This window comes from Anguilla rostrata, chromosome 5 (assembly GCF_018555375.3).
Source record: "Anguilla rostrata isolate EN2019 chromosome 5, ASM1855537v3, whole genome shotgun sequence".
In the NCBI taxonomy this organism is placed as follows: Eukaryota; Metazoa; Chordata; class Actinopteri; order Anguilliformes; family Anguillidae; genus Anguilla; species Anguilla rostrata.
This window is the reverse complement of record NC_057937.1, coordinates 12,725,606-12,743,607: the sequence shown is the minus strand read 5'-3', so window position 1 is coordinate 12,743,607 and position 18,002 is coordinate 12,725,606. Positions and strand designations below refer to the sequence as shown.

General features: G+C 40.9%; 1 protein-coding gene across 4 annotated transcripts in view; it reads right to left on the bottom strand.

Annotated features, from left to right (window-relative positions):
* npnta (nephronectin a) overlaps nt 1–13,376 on the bottom strand; it is a 39,232-nt gene extending 25,856 nt beyond the window's left edge. Inside the window, exons 1-4 of one of the 4 annotated variants that reach the window (XM_064335172.1) lie at nt 12,820–13,376; nt 7,171–7,271; nt 3,426–3,476; nt 183–275 (exon numbers count right to left, since the gene is read on the bottom strand). In XM_064335172.1, coding sequence (XP_064191242.1) covers nt 183–275; nt 3,426–3,476; nt 7,171–7,271; nt 12,820–12,890 — 316 coding nt within the window. In that variant the 5' untranslated portion in view covers nt 12,891–13,376. The remainder of the gene's footprint in view (nt 1–182; nt 276–3,425; nt 3,477–7,170; nt 7,272–12,819) is intronic. The other 3 variants (XM_064335174.1, XM_064335173.1, XM_064335175.1) reach the window with 3 other exon arrangements.
* Nucleotides 13,377–18,002: the final 4,626 nt, after the last annotated feature.

The following is an 18,002-nucleotide window of genomic DNA, read 5'->3' as shown; positions in this document are numbered from 1 at the left end:
GGCTGGATTTATCAATCCAGTTGATGCAGAGAAGGCGGAGGGCTTGGGCAATAACAGCACTTTCTCCCGCTGTTACACTGGGCTGCGAGGATGACCTCTCAACCCCCCCTCGGCGGTCCGCAGTCAGTCCGGACACGCCGAATGCATTACAATTATTTCGGAGTACCCGAGCGCTGGCCTACCTTGATTGCAGGTCTTTCCGGTGTACCCGGGGAAGCACTTGCACTTGTTTGGCCCGACGCACTCCCCGTGCTTGCAGCCGTGCTGACAGACAGCTGTAGGGCAGCCAAAAAAATAAGAGAGATAAGGGACGTCCAACGGCACGCAGTTGCACTGATAACTACCCCATATAAACGCTCCATCCATCATCATCATCGTTTTTATGTCTTCTTGCTGTGCAGCAGTCCAGCACCAGCCAAGCCTCCATAAAAGCAGAAGCCAATGTGCTATTCAGTATGTATTTATTTTGATATCTGTGCCATTGGGTCTTAATCTGTGGGTTAGAGGCCCGAAAACTGGCCCCTGGGATGTTTGCACTGAGCCACAAGGACATTGATCACAGGGGCCCCAATAATGAGACTGCAAGTATTATTAATACCAGTAAAACATATTAGTGCTCAAGATCCTTCAAAACACATTCAAGGCAATTTAATCCACATTTTACAGTCTAACTAGCATTTTGTACATGTTCAGTTAAGCAGACTTATATACAGTATTGTAGTGATAGCAATAAGGCACACATGGGTCATCATTGGTAGGTAGGCATTTGTTTCGCAAATTCATGAGCAAATAGGTTGTTTATGGCTTTTGTATTACATGTTTGGGCAAAACAATGAATCCAACTATACTATCCAACTGTTCAATCGCAGCTCTTTCCAAATGTATCTGTGGAACCTACCTTTTCCTTGATGATTTTAGTCCCATCAAACCAAACTACCACTAAATTGCCCTGGACCTGTACCTTCTGCAATAAAAGTCCCTCATTCCAAATCTTTCACTCCTTTCATGTAATACCAGCCATGCCTGCACATCCATATACAGTAAACAAGATATCCTGTGGCAAGCTCCACATGACATTATGAAAGGCAGCAACAAGTCATGGTGATTAGTATTCATTCATTATGTGGGTTACATGCATCTGCATGGCTGGGTGCAGTAGCTTAATCCAAAATTATTATCCCAGGATTAGAAAGTCTCCATTTAGGGGAAATGACATGTGATATGATGAATTGATAATAAGCAAAAACAGAATCTGATGGTAAAATAACTATCAACCATGACAGCCAACAGCTGGGAGACCGGTAGTGACTCACAGCAGAAAGTAAATAAATAAAGATAAAACTCTTTGAATGCTAGAAACCATTCAGCCATGAGGATCGTATAACTTTATAACACCTTTTCCGCTCATAGCCAAACACTCATTTTTTTTATTTGACGGTGATGTTTTCTGAATGCTAAGCAGACCTGACGTGTGGGATGCAGCCAAGTGTTGCTAATTACCATTAAAAGCATCATTGAGTGTGTCACAATATGGGGCAATTTGAGCAATTAATTATCTCTGCCATTTAGATAGAGACAACAATCGGAGAACTGCACTTTCTGTCTGATGGAAAACATGAATTGCAGGTCTGCATTTAACAAGCTCCCGAATAAGTGCATCTGTGACAGAAATAAATAGGCCTAAATTCATATTTATTTAAACTATAGCCACTGATATGTGTGAACCTGTTAACGGATATTTTGGAATCCTAACACTTCTGAGTGTTTAAATCCAGTAGCGGCGAAGTTCAGCTATTACTCCCATTTGTCAAGCTAACTGGCCAGGTGTCGACTTGCTATGCTTAATGACATCATCACTACCCCTGCAGTGGGTTCTATGGAACATTCTTTTGAGTGAATACCCCGCAAGGAATGTTGTTTTCTTTTTTTGACTGTACAGACACATAGCTTATTCTGTGTGAGCCGGTGTCTGTGTGTATGTGTGTTGCTATAGTACAGCAATACTCTAATGGTGTGAAATGTAAATAATCCTTAGGTGGATTATGGTTATTGATTGCACTTGACACCCAGTCATAGCTTTAAAAACAACTCAAGCTTGAACCTGCATTTTTCAGCTTGACGTGGTCTGAATATCCCCTTGTCTAGTAAGAGACACTGTTCATTGTGGCATTCACTGGCATTAGTCTGGCTCTTTTTTCCCTTAAGCAGATAATATAATCAAGGGCCTTTCACTTCATTGGATTGTGTAATCTAATCAAGAGACCCTGTTAACCTACTTTAAAAAACCTATGATATAAGATAGGGTGTTGAAGGCCAGACCGTTAAAACCTCAGTCACAAGATTAAAGCTCTGATTAACTAGAAGGGTAAAAGTACAGAGTAAAATGTAGCCCCTAATTTGGTCGTAAGAGAAATCCTGCCAAATATGGAAATATATAAATTTAAAGTACTCAAAGTTGATCTGGGCTGGCTCCTTGTCAAGTCAGATGATTCCCGATTAAATCCGATGGAACCATTTATTACTACTGGCAATAATTTGCAGTCATGAGCAAAGTTTTATTTATACATATTTATGTGGGCCAATAGAAAAAGAGCATGCTCAGAAGAAGCCAATCCATGCTTTTGGTTCAGAGAAGGGCAGCGTCTTTTAATAAAGAGTCAGCTGAGAAAATATCCTGTATTCGTTTACCTCATCAAAATCTGTCTTGTTCTAAATTAGCCCCTATGACCGCATAGGCTTACGTACGTCTCACTTTTCTCTTGCGCCCAATTACAACATAGATCATCACTGCCCTTAAAACCTCCTCCACTTATTGGACTTTTTGAATTTCCACTGATTGTTAACCCATCTCTTTATGTCAAGGCATGCATCTGCAGTTATCACTTGTGACAATGTTTAATTGGTGAAATTACAGATTACCAAAAACAGTAAATGTCTGAAGGGCAAAAAGTAATACCCATAGACCATTTTTTATATTATTATTATTATTATTACTGTTGTTGTTGTTGTTGTTACATACATACATACATATGCTACGTTTACTTTACATTGACTGGAGGGTTTGAATAAGAAGGCTTTCTTCAGAAAAGCACCGTGTTTGTGATGCAAGTTAATGACTAAGCAGGAAACTGACTTAAATAGGCTTGAGGACAAAATCAAAGCTCATTGGCTGAAAAAGGCTGACATTCATTTCACGTATGTTGACACAAACAGTGGCAGTGAAAAATGCAAGGTGTTTGCAAGGGGGGGGGGGGTGGGGGTGGCCTGAGGTGGGGGGGGGTGGCCAGAGGGGGGTGGGGGGGTGGGGGAAGAGAAATATTTGCTCCTGGAGGGGTGCTAAATATAATAAGTTAACCGAGGATTCAGAGGACGTGCCTTCAGGACACAACTTGCCAAGATTATTTCAAGAAATATGTTGAGCTAACCTTGGGGCCGGCACCTTATCCTGGCTACCCTGTGCGTTAAGACGAAGAGGGCTGGAAAACAAATGTCCAAAAAAAGAAATTCCAGGCTTTTCTCTTAAAAAAAGAAAACATGAAAGGAGGCTGTACTTGGTCCCTGGACAAGCAAGCATTCCTAAAACCTTACAAACACAAACAGTCTCAAACAGTCATGCAGTACAGGCTTATAAAGATCTACTTTCAACTTTCATTTATAAAAGTATATTAAAAAGTGCATAAGTATTTATTTAATTATATATTATGAAATAATGTTTTTCTGCTGGAGTGTAAGATGCCTCCCAGCCACTTTTTTTATTAATCAATTATATTTTGTAAGACAGCGCATTCAACATTTTTACATTCAATTAAACAATGAGGAAAAACAAATTCACCACATTTTAAGGACACAGTATCGATTCTCCATCCATCTATATATTTCATCTATTTAAAAGAATTTGTGGATGTGTTTCAGTAATGATTATTTTTGATGTTTCCCCAAACTAAGGGATTTCATTATATTTTTTACTTAAACTGCAAAGTTATATCCTGACTAAATAAATGTGGGAGTTTTATGTTTTTCAACAAGGCATGATCCACCGTGGAATGGTCCAAGAATCACTGTGGAATTACACATTCCTTGTGAGATCAAAGCCAAAGACTAGAGGAACTGATATGAGGCTTGAACTTTCAGTTCAAACCCAGATCATGTCTCCAGCATAACCTTAATAGGATGTGTTCAACAATCTCCAGGTATTCTGTGTCAGGGTTCTTTAATCTCTAGGTCCCTTGAAATGGCTACCCAATTCCTGAGAACGCCATCTCAGATTAATTTAACTCAGGACCTTCTGGGGCCCTTATTTCAAATCCTCTGTTCTACAGCATTTATACATGCACATCATTTTATGAATAGTATTTATTTATTTATTTATTTATTTATTTATTTATTTACTCATTTATTCATTTATAGCCAGGCACCTCTTCACTGATTTTAATATATTCATTATGTTTTTCAGAACATATTGAGCCAGTTAGAAAAGAAAAGCCAGTGTGTACATAGCTACCTGGGTACAGCACAAGCATGTCTTCTCCCATTTAGGTGGCTATACAGCGTGTCAAGGTGCTACAAATGGAACCCGTCGGTAATCGAGCACAAAGTTGGACCGCCTCGGTTACTGAGGCTTGAAATTTGGCGGGACGATTCATTAGGTTCCTCATTCTTCGCGAGCAGTGAACCCGCTCAGCTTGCTGAACTCTGCGGCGGGGACAGCCGTGACCTGATAGCGGCGATCTAATCGCGCTCCCCAACTGACCGCTGTTATATTTGCGATGGCCGCTGTCTTCCGCGAGGGCCCCGGGAACCTGAGGAGGTCAGTGATTGAGCTCTGGTGGCGGTATTTTTTTTCCTTTTTCTTTTGTGGTGCTTGGGGACTGTCGTGTTGAGAACGTTTTGAGGAATTGGATAACAAACAGCACTCTGTGCCTTCTTTCAGCAGTTAACTAGCCATGAGGATGGGAGGTGATACTGTTACCTTAAACGTGTGGTTGGGTGAGAGAAGCATTTTATGGAAGGGCATGTTTTTGGGTGAAATCATCCAACAGGCAACACATGTCATTTTGGCGCCAGCCTAATGAAACCAACAGTTAGAGCAGATCCTGTCAAAAGTGTTTAACCGCCTGGAAAAGAAAATAACTTTTTTGCTGCTGTGCATTTCATTCATTTATTTTACATTTGATGCAAGAATCTACTCGATACATTAGGCTCCATGTTATACGCAATGCAGAAGCATGCCCTATAGAGCCCATACTTTGTGTGGCTGTATATGGGCAGGATCAGCTGGTAAAAAAAAAAAAAACAGGCCCAGCCAATGCACTTGTATGATACAGTACCCTCCTTTAAATTAACAAGGGCCACACACAAGCTTGTCACTGGGCATTTATTTTTTACAGGAACATGGAGCTTTAGCACTAAAGGCTCGGTGAAGCATAGACGTATGGTGAGGGTAGGCTCAACTCTGACCTGCTACACGCCCAAACAAATGGCTGCCGTAACGACAGGAGTGTTCCACGGCTCTGTGAACACCGCTTTGCCCCACCGCGAGCGGCCCTGGTGACCGGCCGCTCTCCAGCTCTGTCTCTCAAACAGGGTTTAGGCTGGAATGTCGTTAGCACAACTTGTATTTCTCAAACGGTGAAAGATTGCCGAGGAACAAGGTCAGCATGCCACGAGTTACACGCTAACTTGACAGGCATGTGCCCAGTGACGCATACTAGGACTTGGCCACTGTGCTGAACGTATGTGCTCTGCACACTTACACAAGAATTCATGTTCTCCTATTGGCTTAGAGAGCAGAGCGCTGGGCGATATTCAACAGTCATCTGTTGTTGGAACCATAATCTTTGCCATCCATTGTTTGGACTGGAAGAACATTTCTGTTTCAGAAAAATAAACACTTTTGACAGGAACTGTTGCGCCGAATGCGCTTTTTAAAAAATCTCTAAATACATAAAGCGGGACAGAAAAGCACAGCATTAGTGCCAACATATTTGACAACACATGAGATAAATACAAGCACATGACAAGGAAAATGGCAATTTGTGTGTCAGGGCAGTGACTTATAAACTGCATGAAATGAGGAAAACAGCAGCAGCACGGTTGAGAGAGTGTTAACGATTAGTTAGGGCTTAAAGGCAGTTGTGACAGCGTGCAGCCTCTCCTCTAAATGTACACGCAAGCCGCAATTTATCACACTTCCGTAGCAAGCGACAGCTGAAACTCATGCAGCAGCCATGCAGGGTGTCTCAAATGTGTCAGCCTGTGAATTTGGAAACATGTCATGAAAATATAAAAATTTTCAACAAATACTCAGCTCCACAGAGCTTTTTTGAAGCTATCTAGAGAAAGTAAACTGTACAGATACCAAAAATGCCCATGGCAATTTTCCAAAAACCTCTGTTTCTTACTCTACCATTGAAAAACCAGTGAAACTCCTGATATAACTGACTGTCCTCAAGATTTCATTTTATCTCTTGTACACCTGTTGACAATAGAACGATATCTATCCCAGTACAATGCTTATGTGAAGTTACTTAGATCTGTAAATTACTCTCATTCGTAGCTACCCTGCAGTTACAGTTCATCTATCTGTGAGCTCAACTGAATTACAGCTTTTGTGTATCCATAAAAGACGCCTTGTACATAACCAACGCTTGATGGAAACGATCAGCTAGAAGAAATGAAACACATAACTGTGTTTTAAAGCAGCTGCCATACCAATCACTTCAACAGGAAAGCGTTCCCACTTCATTTTCCAAATGGCAAGCAGACTTGACTGCATCGCAGCATGGATTGTGTGCAATTTTAAGATACAGTACCCTCCCTTTTAATTAACAAGGGCCAAACACAAGCTTGTCACTGAGAAGTAATTTAACAATTAGCACTAAAGCACTAAAGACTAGGTGAAGCATAGATATGGTGAGGGTAGACTTGACTGAATCACAGCATGGACACTGCATGTCTGTTTATATGCCAGCTATATTCTACGGGAATCAATCTTTGCCCAAAGATTGTCCTGTTTCATTACTGCCAATATTAAACCCCTGTGTGTGTGTTTGTGTGTACCAGAGAGCCCCGGTTATTGCTTCTGAACTACACTGATAAGGTTAAAGCGAACACAAAGTGTAGAAGCCCCAGCTAGGCCCGATTCGTCCCCAAAAAAGCAGCAGTACTCACGCTGACAGTGGCCCCAGGAGCGCCGGGTCCATCCCCAGCAGCAGTCGATCCTCGCACCGTAACGGCAAAGCCCATTGGAGGAGGCCATCTGCCTGGGCCACCTGTCAGAGAGGAGCTGTGTCAGGTCACGGCCAATAAAACACTCGCTAAAACCCCAGCTCCATCACCACCAGGGCCTATCCATCCACAGCAGACTTTCATCCTGCGGCGTTGCATGGATGCCATGGGATTTTCTTTTCTTTTCTTTTCACGCCAGCAGCCAGAATCCAGAGGTGCCCGCAAGCCCGTCTTTCACAGTAAATATATCAGCTGGATCAGGACCAGAAACGGGCGCATTCGGAGGTCCACGGCAATAACACGATCAATTAAACATGCAATGAAACCCAGGGAAGCGTTGTGTTTTTCCCCCCACCCCCCCCGTTAGTCCCTTAGGATGACCCGTAAAAACTCGGCATCAGCAAAAGAAGCACTTCTTCTCCTTTTGTTTTTCTTAACAAACTGATAAAAGGAGACATTCCGGTCCCGGCCCAGGAAGATTACCGGAGGACGCGTTCAGCCAAATGACTTTCTGAGGTCAGGTCCGAACCGCGGCAGGTAATAGGCTCGATACGATCTGACAGGAACAACGTGTCCTGCTTTCATCCCCGGGTCAGTGTCACTTTTATCTGCATCTCTGGAGAGACTGTCATCAGGAGAAGAGCACTGAAACACACGGGGTATAAAGAAGGATTGTGTAACTTGGCTGTAATCTCGGTCTCCGCACAGCTGCCCATGGGTAGCAGCCTGTTGCAGAATAACAGAGGACGTATTTGAGTGGGGTGCCTGTACAGGACGCTAGCCAAACACTTTGGAATGCTGCACCCTTTGTTAAAGAATGTGCACAAGAGCATATAAAAATTGCTATGCTATGTTTTTTTATAGTAAACTTAAAAAAAAAATTTTCTTCCAATATGTTATCTTGTAAAAATCTGTCAAATATTTAAACCTCCTTAGTGTGGAGGTAAATTACACAAATGTTTCAAAACGTTTCTGGACAGAATTTAAGAACCATGCCTGTTTCAATTTTTTGTTATTTTTTTTAAAGGCAATGTTCACAGTTTTAGCTATGATGCAAACTCATTTTTGGTCAAATGAAAGAGAAGACTGCATTCTGGTGTTGCCGTGAGCACCACCTGTGCCACATTACCATAAGTGCACTGCTGCCTCCAAACTGAAGTAATAAGGTGTATTCAGGGCACGCTCTGCGAGCTCTCTGGGCCAGATCGTCTCCATTGCCAAGTGATGAAATGCTAATGTTCCCGTGCTGTCACTCAACTTCCTGGAACCTGACTTCAAAACGTAACCGGGAATGACACCCAGAGAGAAACAGTTTGCCTGCTGTCTTTCGGGGCGGGAAAAAACCCAAACAGTCCACAGAGAAGCATAGGGAATGCAATGCAGTTCTGCGTCTGGCGGTCACATTATTGCCAGATGCCATTTATATGCCCCTGCAGGCCGCCCATGCCCACCAATCAAAAGCCTGGAAGGGCATCATGTGAGGCTGTAATCCCTATTAAGCAAATGTACCAAATTCACCAATTATCAAGTAATATATTTCCAATCCCTGTTTGCAAACCATCAGTGCAAGAAGTGTTTTGAGTGTGACTACTGGCAACAAGCCATGCATTAAAATTTAGGAGAATGCTTGGTCATAACATGAATAATTAAACAACATCATGGATATTATTCAGCAGTTATTCTTTATGCCCCCATAAAATGAATAAGCATCCTGGTCTAATAGTGGTGTCAGCTTGCCAGCTGAAAGCTTATGGTAATGCATTTGCCCACAAGCGTTTTTTTGGGGGGGCTAGACTGCAAGACGATCTGGTGCTTGGGTATCAGAACAAGTGATGCAAATGAACAAGGAGTGCAGCTTATAAAAGCCAGGAGAGATTAATCACGTGCCAACATAGCAGGCAGCAACCTCCACGAGGCACCAAGGGAGGCATGAAGACTGAGACATGAGCTCACACACACACGTGCACAGACATGCACACACACACACACGCGCAGACACACGGACACACACACACACACACACACACACACGCGCAAGCACCAGACACAATACTCTAAAAGTAACAGCTTCATTTACTTCAGCAACTGGACTGTCACAACAAGTGTTATTGCCAGCACACCAAGTCAAGGAGCCAAAAGTCCCTCTACAGACTAATCAATCTGCCTCAAAAGAGAATATTGAGCCACTTGCTTGTTAAATATGACTGAGCCTCATTCCATTGCAGTGAAGCTATTTGCTTGCATGCAATATGCTGTATATTTGCTTTCCATTTACAGTAAGTTTTGCGTTTGATTCTACAAATTTAGCTGTAAAAATACCATGTTGTTTTAAAGTAAGTAGTGTTATGATTTTAGTTTAATAGTTGAACATTCAGTGACGGGTATACTACAATTAATTAGAGATTACGGTATGTTATAAGGCATACATTTTATACTTAGGTTATATCCATGTAGGCCTAAGTGTATTATCCAAGCATTGGTGTAGATGAATTGCGATAATAATCGACTAGATTAAATTTGCATGTCCATATTCATGGCCTTCCTTCTGTGAAAAGCCATTTATTTCTACTCTTCAGTGTAACTCTCAGTCTTCTGGGGCCTTTGCAAGCTCTTATTAAGAGCAGAAAGCAAGGTGAAGTCTGCTGCAGGCCCCAATGGGTCAAGTGGGAGGGATATTGGAAAGAAGTGCTTAAGGAACCTCACAATTGTCTCTAATAGCAGCAGAAATTGGTTTGACCACAAACAAATTAATTTCCACAGCAACAACATGAGCATCCACATATGGCTTCTGTGTCAAGGAGAGAATGACCACACTCCAGAATGTGTCCCCCCCTAGCAGAAAGGTATGCTGTGTCTGTGTTTGTATCTTGCGGGGTGTGGGGTGTGTGTGTGTCGGGGGGGGGGGGTTACAAAGACACAGCGAATGGGAATAAGAGAGAGAGAGAGAAAGGGGATTGAGCAACTATGAATCAGAGACACAAATGGGCTAAGCACAATGTTTTAATCCCAGTACCCCACAAGCTCTCCATAAACTCACTGTATATAAGTAATCCCCGTTCAATCCCCTTTCAACTGACTGTGTATAAATTAGAAGCAAAGCAAAATGTTTTTAAGCATTTATTCAAGAAGCCAAAGACTTAATTTGGGGGTAAAGGTACTTTCCCTCCAGCAAGAGTGTGATTTACAACCACAACCAGAAAGATTAACACGAACAAAGTCAAATATGACATAGACATATGACCAGACATATTAAATTACATCATCAGGAAATTAAAAACTTAAAGGTATTTCCCATCATTTGAGATAGTGTACTTAAAAATATTATCCTATTAGACCACACATGGGTAGTATTTCTTGAAAGAATATCAATAAAAGCCTGAAGTGTGATTGTACTTCTATATTATGTTGAACCATCATCTCAACTTATACCCATAACATACGACTGTATTTAAAAGTTTTATGATTCCTTATAATCATAACATTATTATGATTACTACCATACTTCATTAAAACTGTACAAATCTGTACTTGTACAAATCTAGTGGTGCAGAATTCCTGACAAGCTATCCCTCAAGCCAAGCTTGGGCCATTAGATACTACTGTGCACAGCCGTACGTGAACCCTGTTGATAACAAATGGTTTTTTCTCACAGTATTCTCGGGGGATATTCTTTCTATGAATTTAGATCGAGGCAGTGAAGCAGGTTTATAACCAGGGAAATTGGCAAATAATGGCCCATGTGACAACCTCGCTCCATCAGTCCCGCCATTAATAACTTATGCCGCTGGGTTAATCTAAATGCTCATTATGGTCAGCCCTACACTTGATGAAAAACCATTACACTTCAACAGACCGTGCTCACGGAACAGAGCCGGCGCGTCACTCTCGGAATCCCGGCCTGAGATACCTCGGCAGATCGCGAGCTTTAAACAGGTTATCGATTGACAAGAGATTGCTGGAAAAGCGGCCTCAAAAATTTGACCACTGCATGCGTTAGACTTGTACAGCCAGAATTGACCACTGAGGATATCTAACTGGCACTGAGACGTTCGCACCACAATCACCTTTTTCTGAAAATCTGTCATTCTTACAAGTAAATTGTATATCTACCAGGCCACTTGAGGCAATGTACATCTTCGGGAACAGACACGGATGAATAGGCTAATAATGAAGCTATGAAACCAGTAAATCCCCTTGCAAATATATTTTTGATGTCTATAAATAATCCAACTCAATTTGTCAGGTAGCTGTACAATTTCCATTGTGAGAATAATGGTCAAACATTTTCAATCCCTTAGACATGGTGTCAAACTAATTTTACTTGCCGATACAAAATGGTTAATATCATTGGGTGTAGGAAGAACCTACGCTAACAGCATCTGTGTGCCGCACTTCGTCAAGATTCATAGTTTCAGCGCAACCTCCCATGCAAATGGCCGGCTAAATCCTGTACACACTGTCTGCATAATGACCGATCCTGTAAATAAAGGGTAGCCTATAATATGAAGTGCATCCTGAAAGGTGATCACCTATGCGGTGAGATATGAAGACTTTCTCAAATAATGTAAAACTTGAAAAAAGAAACACTTTAGGTAACACTTCACGACATTATAAGTACACAGGCATACACTGACATACAGTTTAAAGTGTATGTCTATGTGTGTGTGTGTGTGTGTGTGTGTGTACACCCACTCATACAAACATACACATACTCACGCGCGCGCGCGCGCGCACACGCACACGCACTTTTTGCTTTTAATTGTTAAGAAGAATTTAACCCAAACTCAACTCGGCGTTTTTTTTTCGCTGATGCAAACGTTAAGCACATTCTTCAGCTTTGGCACGATTCGCCCCTGTGCTTCAAATAGCCTACTTCACCTGATTCATGTATGGACTTGAAAATCCAGGAATAGTGAAGGCTGTCACTATTTCAGCAAATGAAGGAAAAATGGCAAGAACTCCCGTTCGACGTGAATATCTTCTGAATGCGCCCACATTGACTAATCGGCAAAATGTTTCGATATTCGTCGTAAAACAGCATAACTTACTTGGCAGAAAATGAAACAGTGTCGCAATGGGTAAGGCTAAATATAAAAGTACTCCCATGTTAAATATCCGCGAAGTTAAAAAGTGCTTTGAAGATGTAGCCTACTTCACGTGTTTTACTGCAATGCTTGCGCACATGATCCCAGATACATTTTGTATGAATACCACAGACCCCTGCGACAGGTCTTGCAGTGCCTCCTTATTTTTCGCACAAACCTTTCCCCATTACGTTGGTTGAGCTAAATTTCTCGGTTCAGTTGCTGCCATATCACACTGAAGCAGATAGTATTGTTAAAAAGTCACATAAAATGCACAATTCAAATACCACCGTCCTCAAAACTTACTCATTCATAACGTGCAACGTGCCACTTGTTTATTTTTCAAATAGGCTTACATTAAAATACTACCCAAATATACATGAAGATAAACAGCCTTATTCGGCATTTATATCCCAATCAATTTCGTCATGACAAGTAAAATCGCACCACAGAATAATAACTTGGAGCAGCTATACAACCGCGTGTCAGAACGCTACAGATGACTTACCTGCCGTCAAACTCTGCACTTGCACCGATACAGCAACTGCCCAACAACATTAACTTTATCCATAATTCCATGTTTAGATATATATTTTTTTCACGCAGCGTCGGTTCACTTCCAATCCAAATGTACGCTCAGAGAGCAGACCACAGCATTCAGATATTTAACGGAGAGACGAGGGCGAAAGTGAGCCCCCGAGGTCGCTGAAACGTTACAACCAGGGCTGCATGAAAGATTTTATGGTGTCCTTGAAAGCGATCATGTAGCTACAGTGTTCCCGAGGTGCTGAAGAAAGTCCGCTGCCTTTAGGAATGACCCAATGCGCGAGGAACGGAGTGCACTCTACTGGCGCTCAAGCGTCCCCGCAGTTTCCCCCCTCCATTCAACCTCCCTGCCCAATAAAACTGCTATTCTGCGCGCAGCAAAACCCTCCTGCTTGTTGACAATCACACGGCCGAGACAGTATCCCTTAAGCGCTGCACCCCTTTAAAAATCAAAAAAGCAAAAATGGCATCCAGAACAAATAGCCTACTACAAATTTCACATTGCTGCACTTGCGCCCGCATGCATCACAAATTGAGTTATATTGCGCATCAGGTTGTGCAGAAGTTCTTAGCAATGTTCGCGCACCGAGATGGTGGGTGAATTTAACTGTTACGTTTCTCAGGTAGACAAGAAGTTGCCATGTTATACGGTCAATTAACTGATTGCTAGTTGAAGTCACCATCTGATTGTTTCCGAGCACAAAAGCCCAATAACAAAATGACGGTAAATGACCATGAAACGATTAAAAGCTATTTTTGCATGTGTTTTACCCCATTTCAATTTTATAGAGGGGTGAGGCCGCTTTGCTTCTTTGTGTTATATGTGATATTACGTATTTCTTTGCTCAAATACAAGTCACAAAGCTGCTTAAATAGCTTAATTAGAACAGTGTGGTGTCTTAATTCGCTATTCACTATATGCTGCGTTACAATTGTAAGATCTCAGACAGGATTTGCAGAGGCCTGATTTGCATTATAATGTTTTAAATTAAAACTTCTCTTATGTACGAATTAGAAGGTGCTTTTTCTTCTTCAGTATTACGAATTTGTCAGCACAAAGGTTTCGCTCTTATCTGGGAAGACGCGCTTTCGAATTAGACTCAGAGACAACTTCATTAAGAATTCTATCTCAGTTGTACATACACCCACATATAGGCCTCAAAATATATTAATTAAAGGCAGTACATAAATCAATTAACAAAAAATAAAATAAAATAAAGAATCAAGCGAACAATCAGTTTAATGGAATAAATATATGTTCATTCTTATAGCCTCTGTACCAGCCCAGCATAGAACAACCACACATTTTAAAAATGATTGCATAGCTTCACATATATGTTGACTCTTAAGAAGACAGTTCTTTGAGGTTCAAAGGGATTTTTGAACATGCCTCTGCATAATGTATACAGCCCTTTCTGATATTTTGGTTTTCTCTCTCAAATGACTTTGAGTTTGAAATAAAATGTCTGACGGGACTGTGCTGTTTGATTAGACTTGCACTTGGTAGTCGAGAATATTGATTTTGCCCTCTCTTTATCATACAAAGCCTCAGATCATTATCATGTAATAATGTCCTTTTCCAACCAATATCGAGCCTCTCAACAGGGCAAAGTTCATTTTTTAATCGAAAATGTCCTGCTGACATGTAAGTCGATTTTTCCTTAGATTCTGGTATAAGTGCCAAGATGTAAATGACACAAATGTAAATAAACCACAACAAGAAATGACATTCTCTTCCGCCGGAACCTCATATTTCTGGAACCTATCCTACTGCTAACTTAAGCATACTGTATATCCATACTTGCAAAGATGCAGTTTTTAAAAAAAATCACAGCATTTGTGTTGTGGTCTCTGAAGGGGCATATTTTTTTTACAACTCTAACAGGAACAACAAAATTGCCTTTCGTTTTCCATCCAAAACCACTTTCCTCACAGAAAGTTCCTCTTGGCAAGATGGCTTGCCTGCGAGCAACTTTGAGCTATTTGATAATGCGCCCTAGTTCATGCAGAAACTGAAATGTTTAGTGTCTTGTGCTAAATCTCTATGAAGCAAACAGTGTATCTGACCATTTTAATAATGTAGCAATCGCTCTGACTCTCATTACAGAAATACATTCTACTCTGAGAAATCCCTTGGTAACACTCATGTGCAACCCCATTTACTTGCAACCCCTTGTGGTTTTAAAGGTGTTTGAAGTTTCAGAAGCCTCTATCCACTTCCAGGAAACTTGATGCAGAATTGCATTTGCAGGACCTTATTCTCAGAGAACTAAGTTTACATATATTAGATCTTTCTTTTTAAAAATTTAAACAACAATATACCATGACTCTGTGTAGTTTTGGGATAACTGAAATTGCACAGTATTCATGCAATCATACTGTAAATCATTTGTCAAATATTCATTTTTTACCTAATCAAAATTCTACATACATTTGGAGGAGGTCTGTGTATGTGCATATGTGTGTGATGTTTAATTCTTACAGTTGAAATGTTTTCTTGCAGACTCCACTAATCTACAGTACCCTTTATCATTTTTAGACTCTTCTGATGAATTTCCTTTAGGGGCATCAGCAGAAAACTTCGATCTAATCCGAGTAAAGAAATTTGATGAGACTGCTGTGCAGTCAAGTCAGTGTTTCAGTAAAAGGACAAAAGTCTGCTGATACAGTGGCTTTGCCATCAACACTTCATTGCATCTTTACAAATTCAGTTTATTAATGGCTAATCTTTCTGTCACAAGTCTCACAGCCTCAAATTATTAAAGTCTGCCTTACTGTATGTGTTTTCATTTTTCCAAGCTAGTACTTGAAAAATGAAGCACAGGCTTAAATTGATCTAATTAGGTACTTCTTCCTGCATCTTGTGACATGTATGAAGGAAGAAACAGTTACCTATTTCCTGGATCATAGAAGATTCAAATTTTAACTTGATGCTATCAGCAATGATTTGAACCTTGGACCTGTTTTTGTCTGCTAAAATAACGCAGATGCACATTGTCTATCCACATTATAAAAATGCACACATATTCAGTTCAAATTGCTCCTGATATAGTGACATCTTACAACATCACAAAGCACAAGCAGTAAACACAATTCCATCAATTCTCCATCTCATTTAGTTGGTTTTGTATATTCACTGTATAAGATTACTGCATCCATTTCTAAACAATATAAAAATGAACTTAGCAATAACAGTAAAGAATGCCTGTGCCCTGCTTTAATACCCCCCACATGATTAATTAATGAAATTCATGATTAATTAAATTCAAAACAGCATTTATTGCACAAGTCTATTGAGTCTCTAGATAAAATTCTCATTTTAATTTTTTTTTTTTTTTGCTTTTCTGGCACCTGTGAAGAAATGACTATATTTTGTCTTTCATATGAATCTGCTTTAAAAGAGAATCATTTCCCTTTTTCCCCAGGCAGAGTTATTTCCCCATCACATCCTAGGCTGCATCTTGGACCCTGGCACCTGCATATATTTAACTGCAAGAAGGGCTTTACTGCCCTAAGTTTATATGGAAGAATGGCATTGACATTCACAGGAAATTCAAAGGACATATTGCCAAGACCCTTCAGAAAAACACAACAATGTAAATGTATATTTGATTTTGTTTTTGATTAATATTTTTTGCAAAGGTGAGATGTGTGTTGCAGTCTGTAGGGTGGCTGACTCAAACCATCCACTGCATCCCCCTGCATGGTTGGCAGTTCAAACCCCCACCACTTTCTGCACTGTGATCCCATCTCAATCTGTCACTTTCTCTGCTTTTGTCTGTCTGAATAAACCAACACCAACACGACAGGCGGTCTGCTTGTCATCTGTTCTTTTTTTAAGCAAAAGCACATATCAGTTTCTCTGGCATGCCTTTCCCGGATATTTTATTTTTCTATCTCTTGATCGGAGTCAACATCATATTAATCTCAAAGTGGTGTAAAAAGCCACAGATATCAGTTTTAAACAACATAAATGAATAGAGAAGATTTTACCATTTGGAGTCTACAAATTATGTGCATCCTCCAGACAGGCAGAGATGACACAGGGAAAGCTGTAATATAAATGTTTACAAATCACATTGAGCAGAGCATATTCATAAAAAATAAAAATAAAAACTAATACCAACTCACAAACATAAAACAATAACACACATCTCTGGACATGCACAGCAGGAAACACAACGTGCTGGTTCATTTCATTTCACTGAGATAAAGTCTGTGCATTGTTTCCATTCCAACACAAACGGCCACGTCAGGTTCTTATCGTTCCTAAAAATCAAGTCGGACCCACAGTCCACATCCACGGAACCTGCTTTGCAGTTTTAGTACACGTTTAGCGAGCTGTTTGCCCTCTCCTTGCCCACACGTTTGTGTCAGGTCCACACGGACGGGACTGAAAACCAAGACAGGGAGAGGATGAATTTCCTTTGAAATGATTCCAGCTCCAGAATACACCGTCCCTAGCCATTCACCCCTCTGACAGACTCTGCCTGTGCTCCTGGAATTCCGATGAGACGCGAGGAAAACTCTACCCTACTGCAGCATCCATCTCGGGCTTACATTCTAAGCAGGGAGGCCGCAAACGGTCCGCGGGCAGTGAAAGGGTCGCTGAGCTACCTAAGCTGACTTAAGTGAAATTAATGCTTGCCATTTTGCAAGAGCTAATGATTTGTCTCCTCCTTAAATCAGGGTCTCAAGCCTTTTTTCAGATGAACCACCAAAACAATTAGGCCAATCTTGGCAGACTTGCAAAGCCTTGTAAGAATAATACAGCAGTAAACTAACAATATAATTCTCATAAAATAGTAACTTTATCCATGGATCATCGAGGAGGTTTTTGCAGATCACCAGTGGTGCAGGGGCCACAGTTTGAGAACCACTGCTTTATATCACACACTGAACAGAATACAGAATGTGCCACAGTTTGCTAATGGAAATATCAATGACTAGCAGTGATAAATATCAATGACTAGTATTAATAAATGTTCATTTGTACTACCCCAGAAATTGGTTCATACCTTGTTGCTAAGGGTCTGTGTGTGTCTTGCTGATTTTCTGTAGCCATTTTATGAGGGACAATGCATTGTGGTTTGCTGAGCCATGTTGATAGATTCCATCCAATAACAGCCCAATTAAGAAACACAG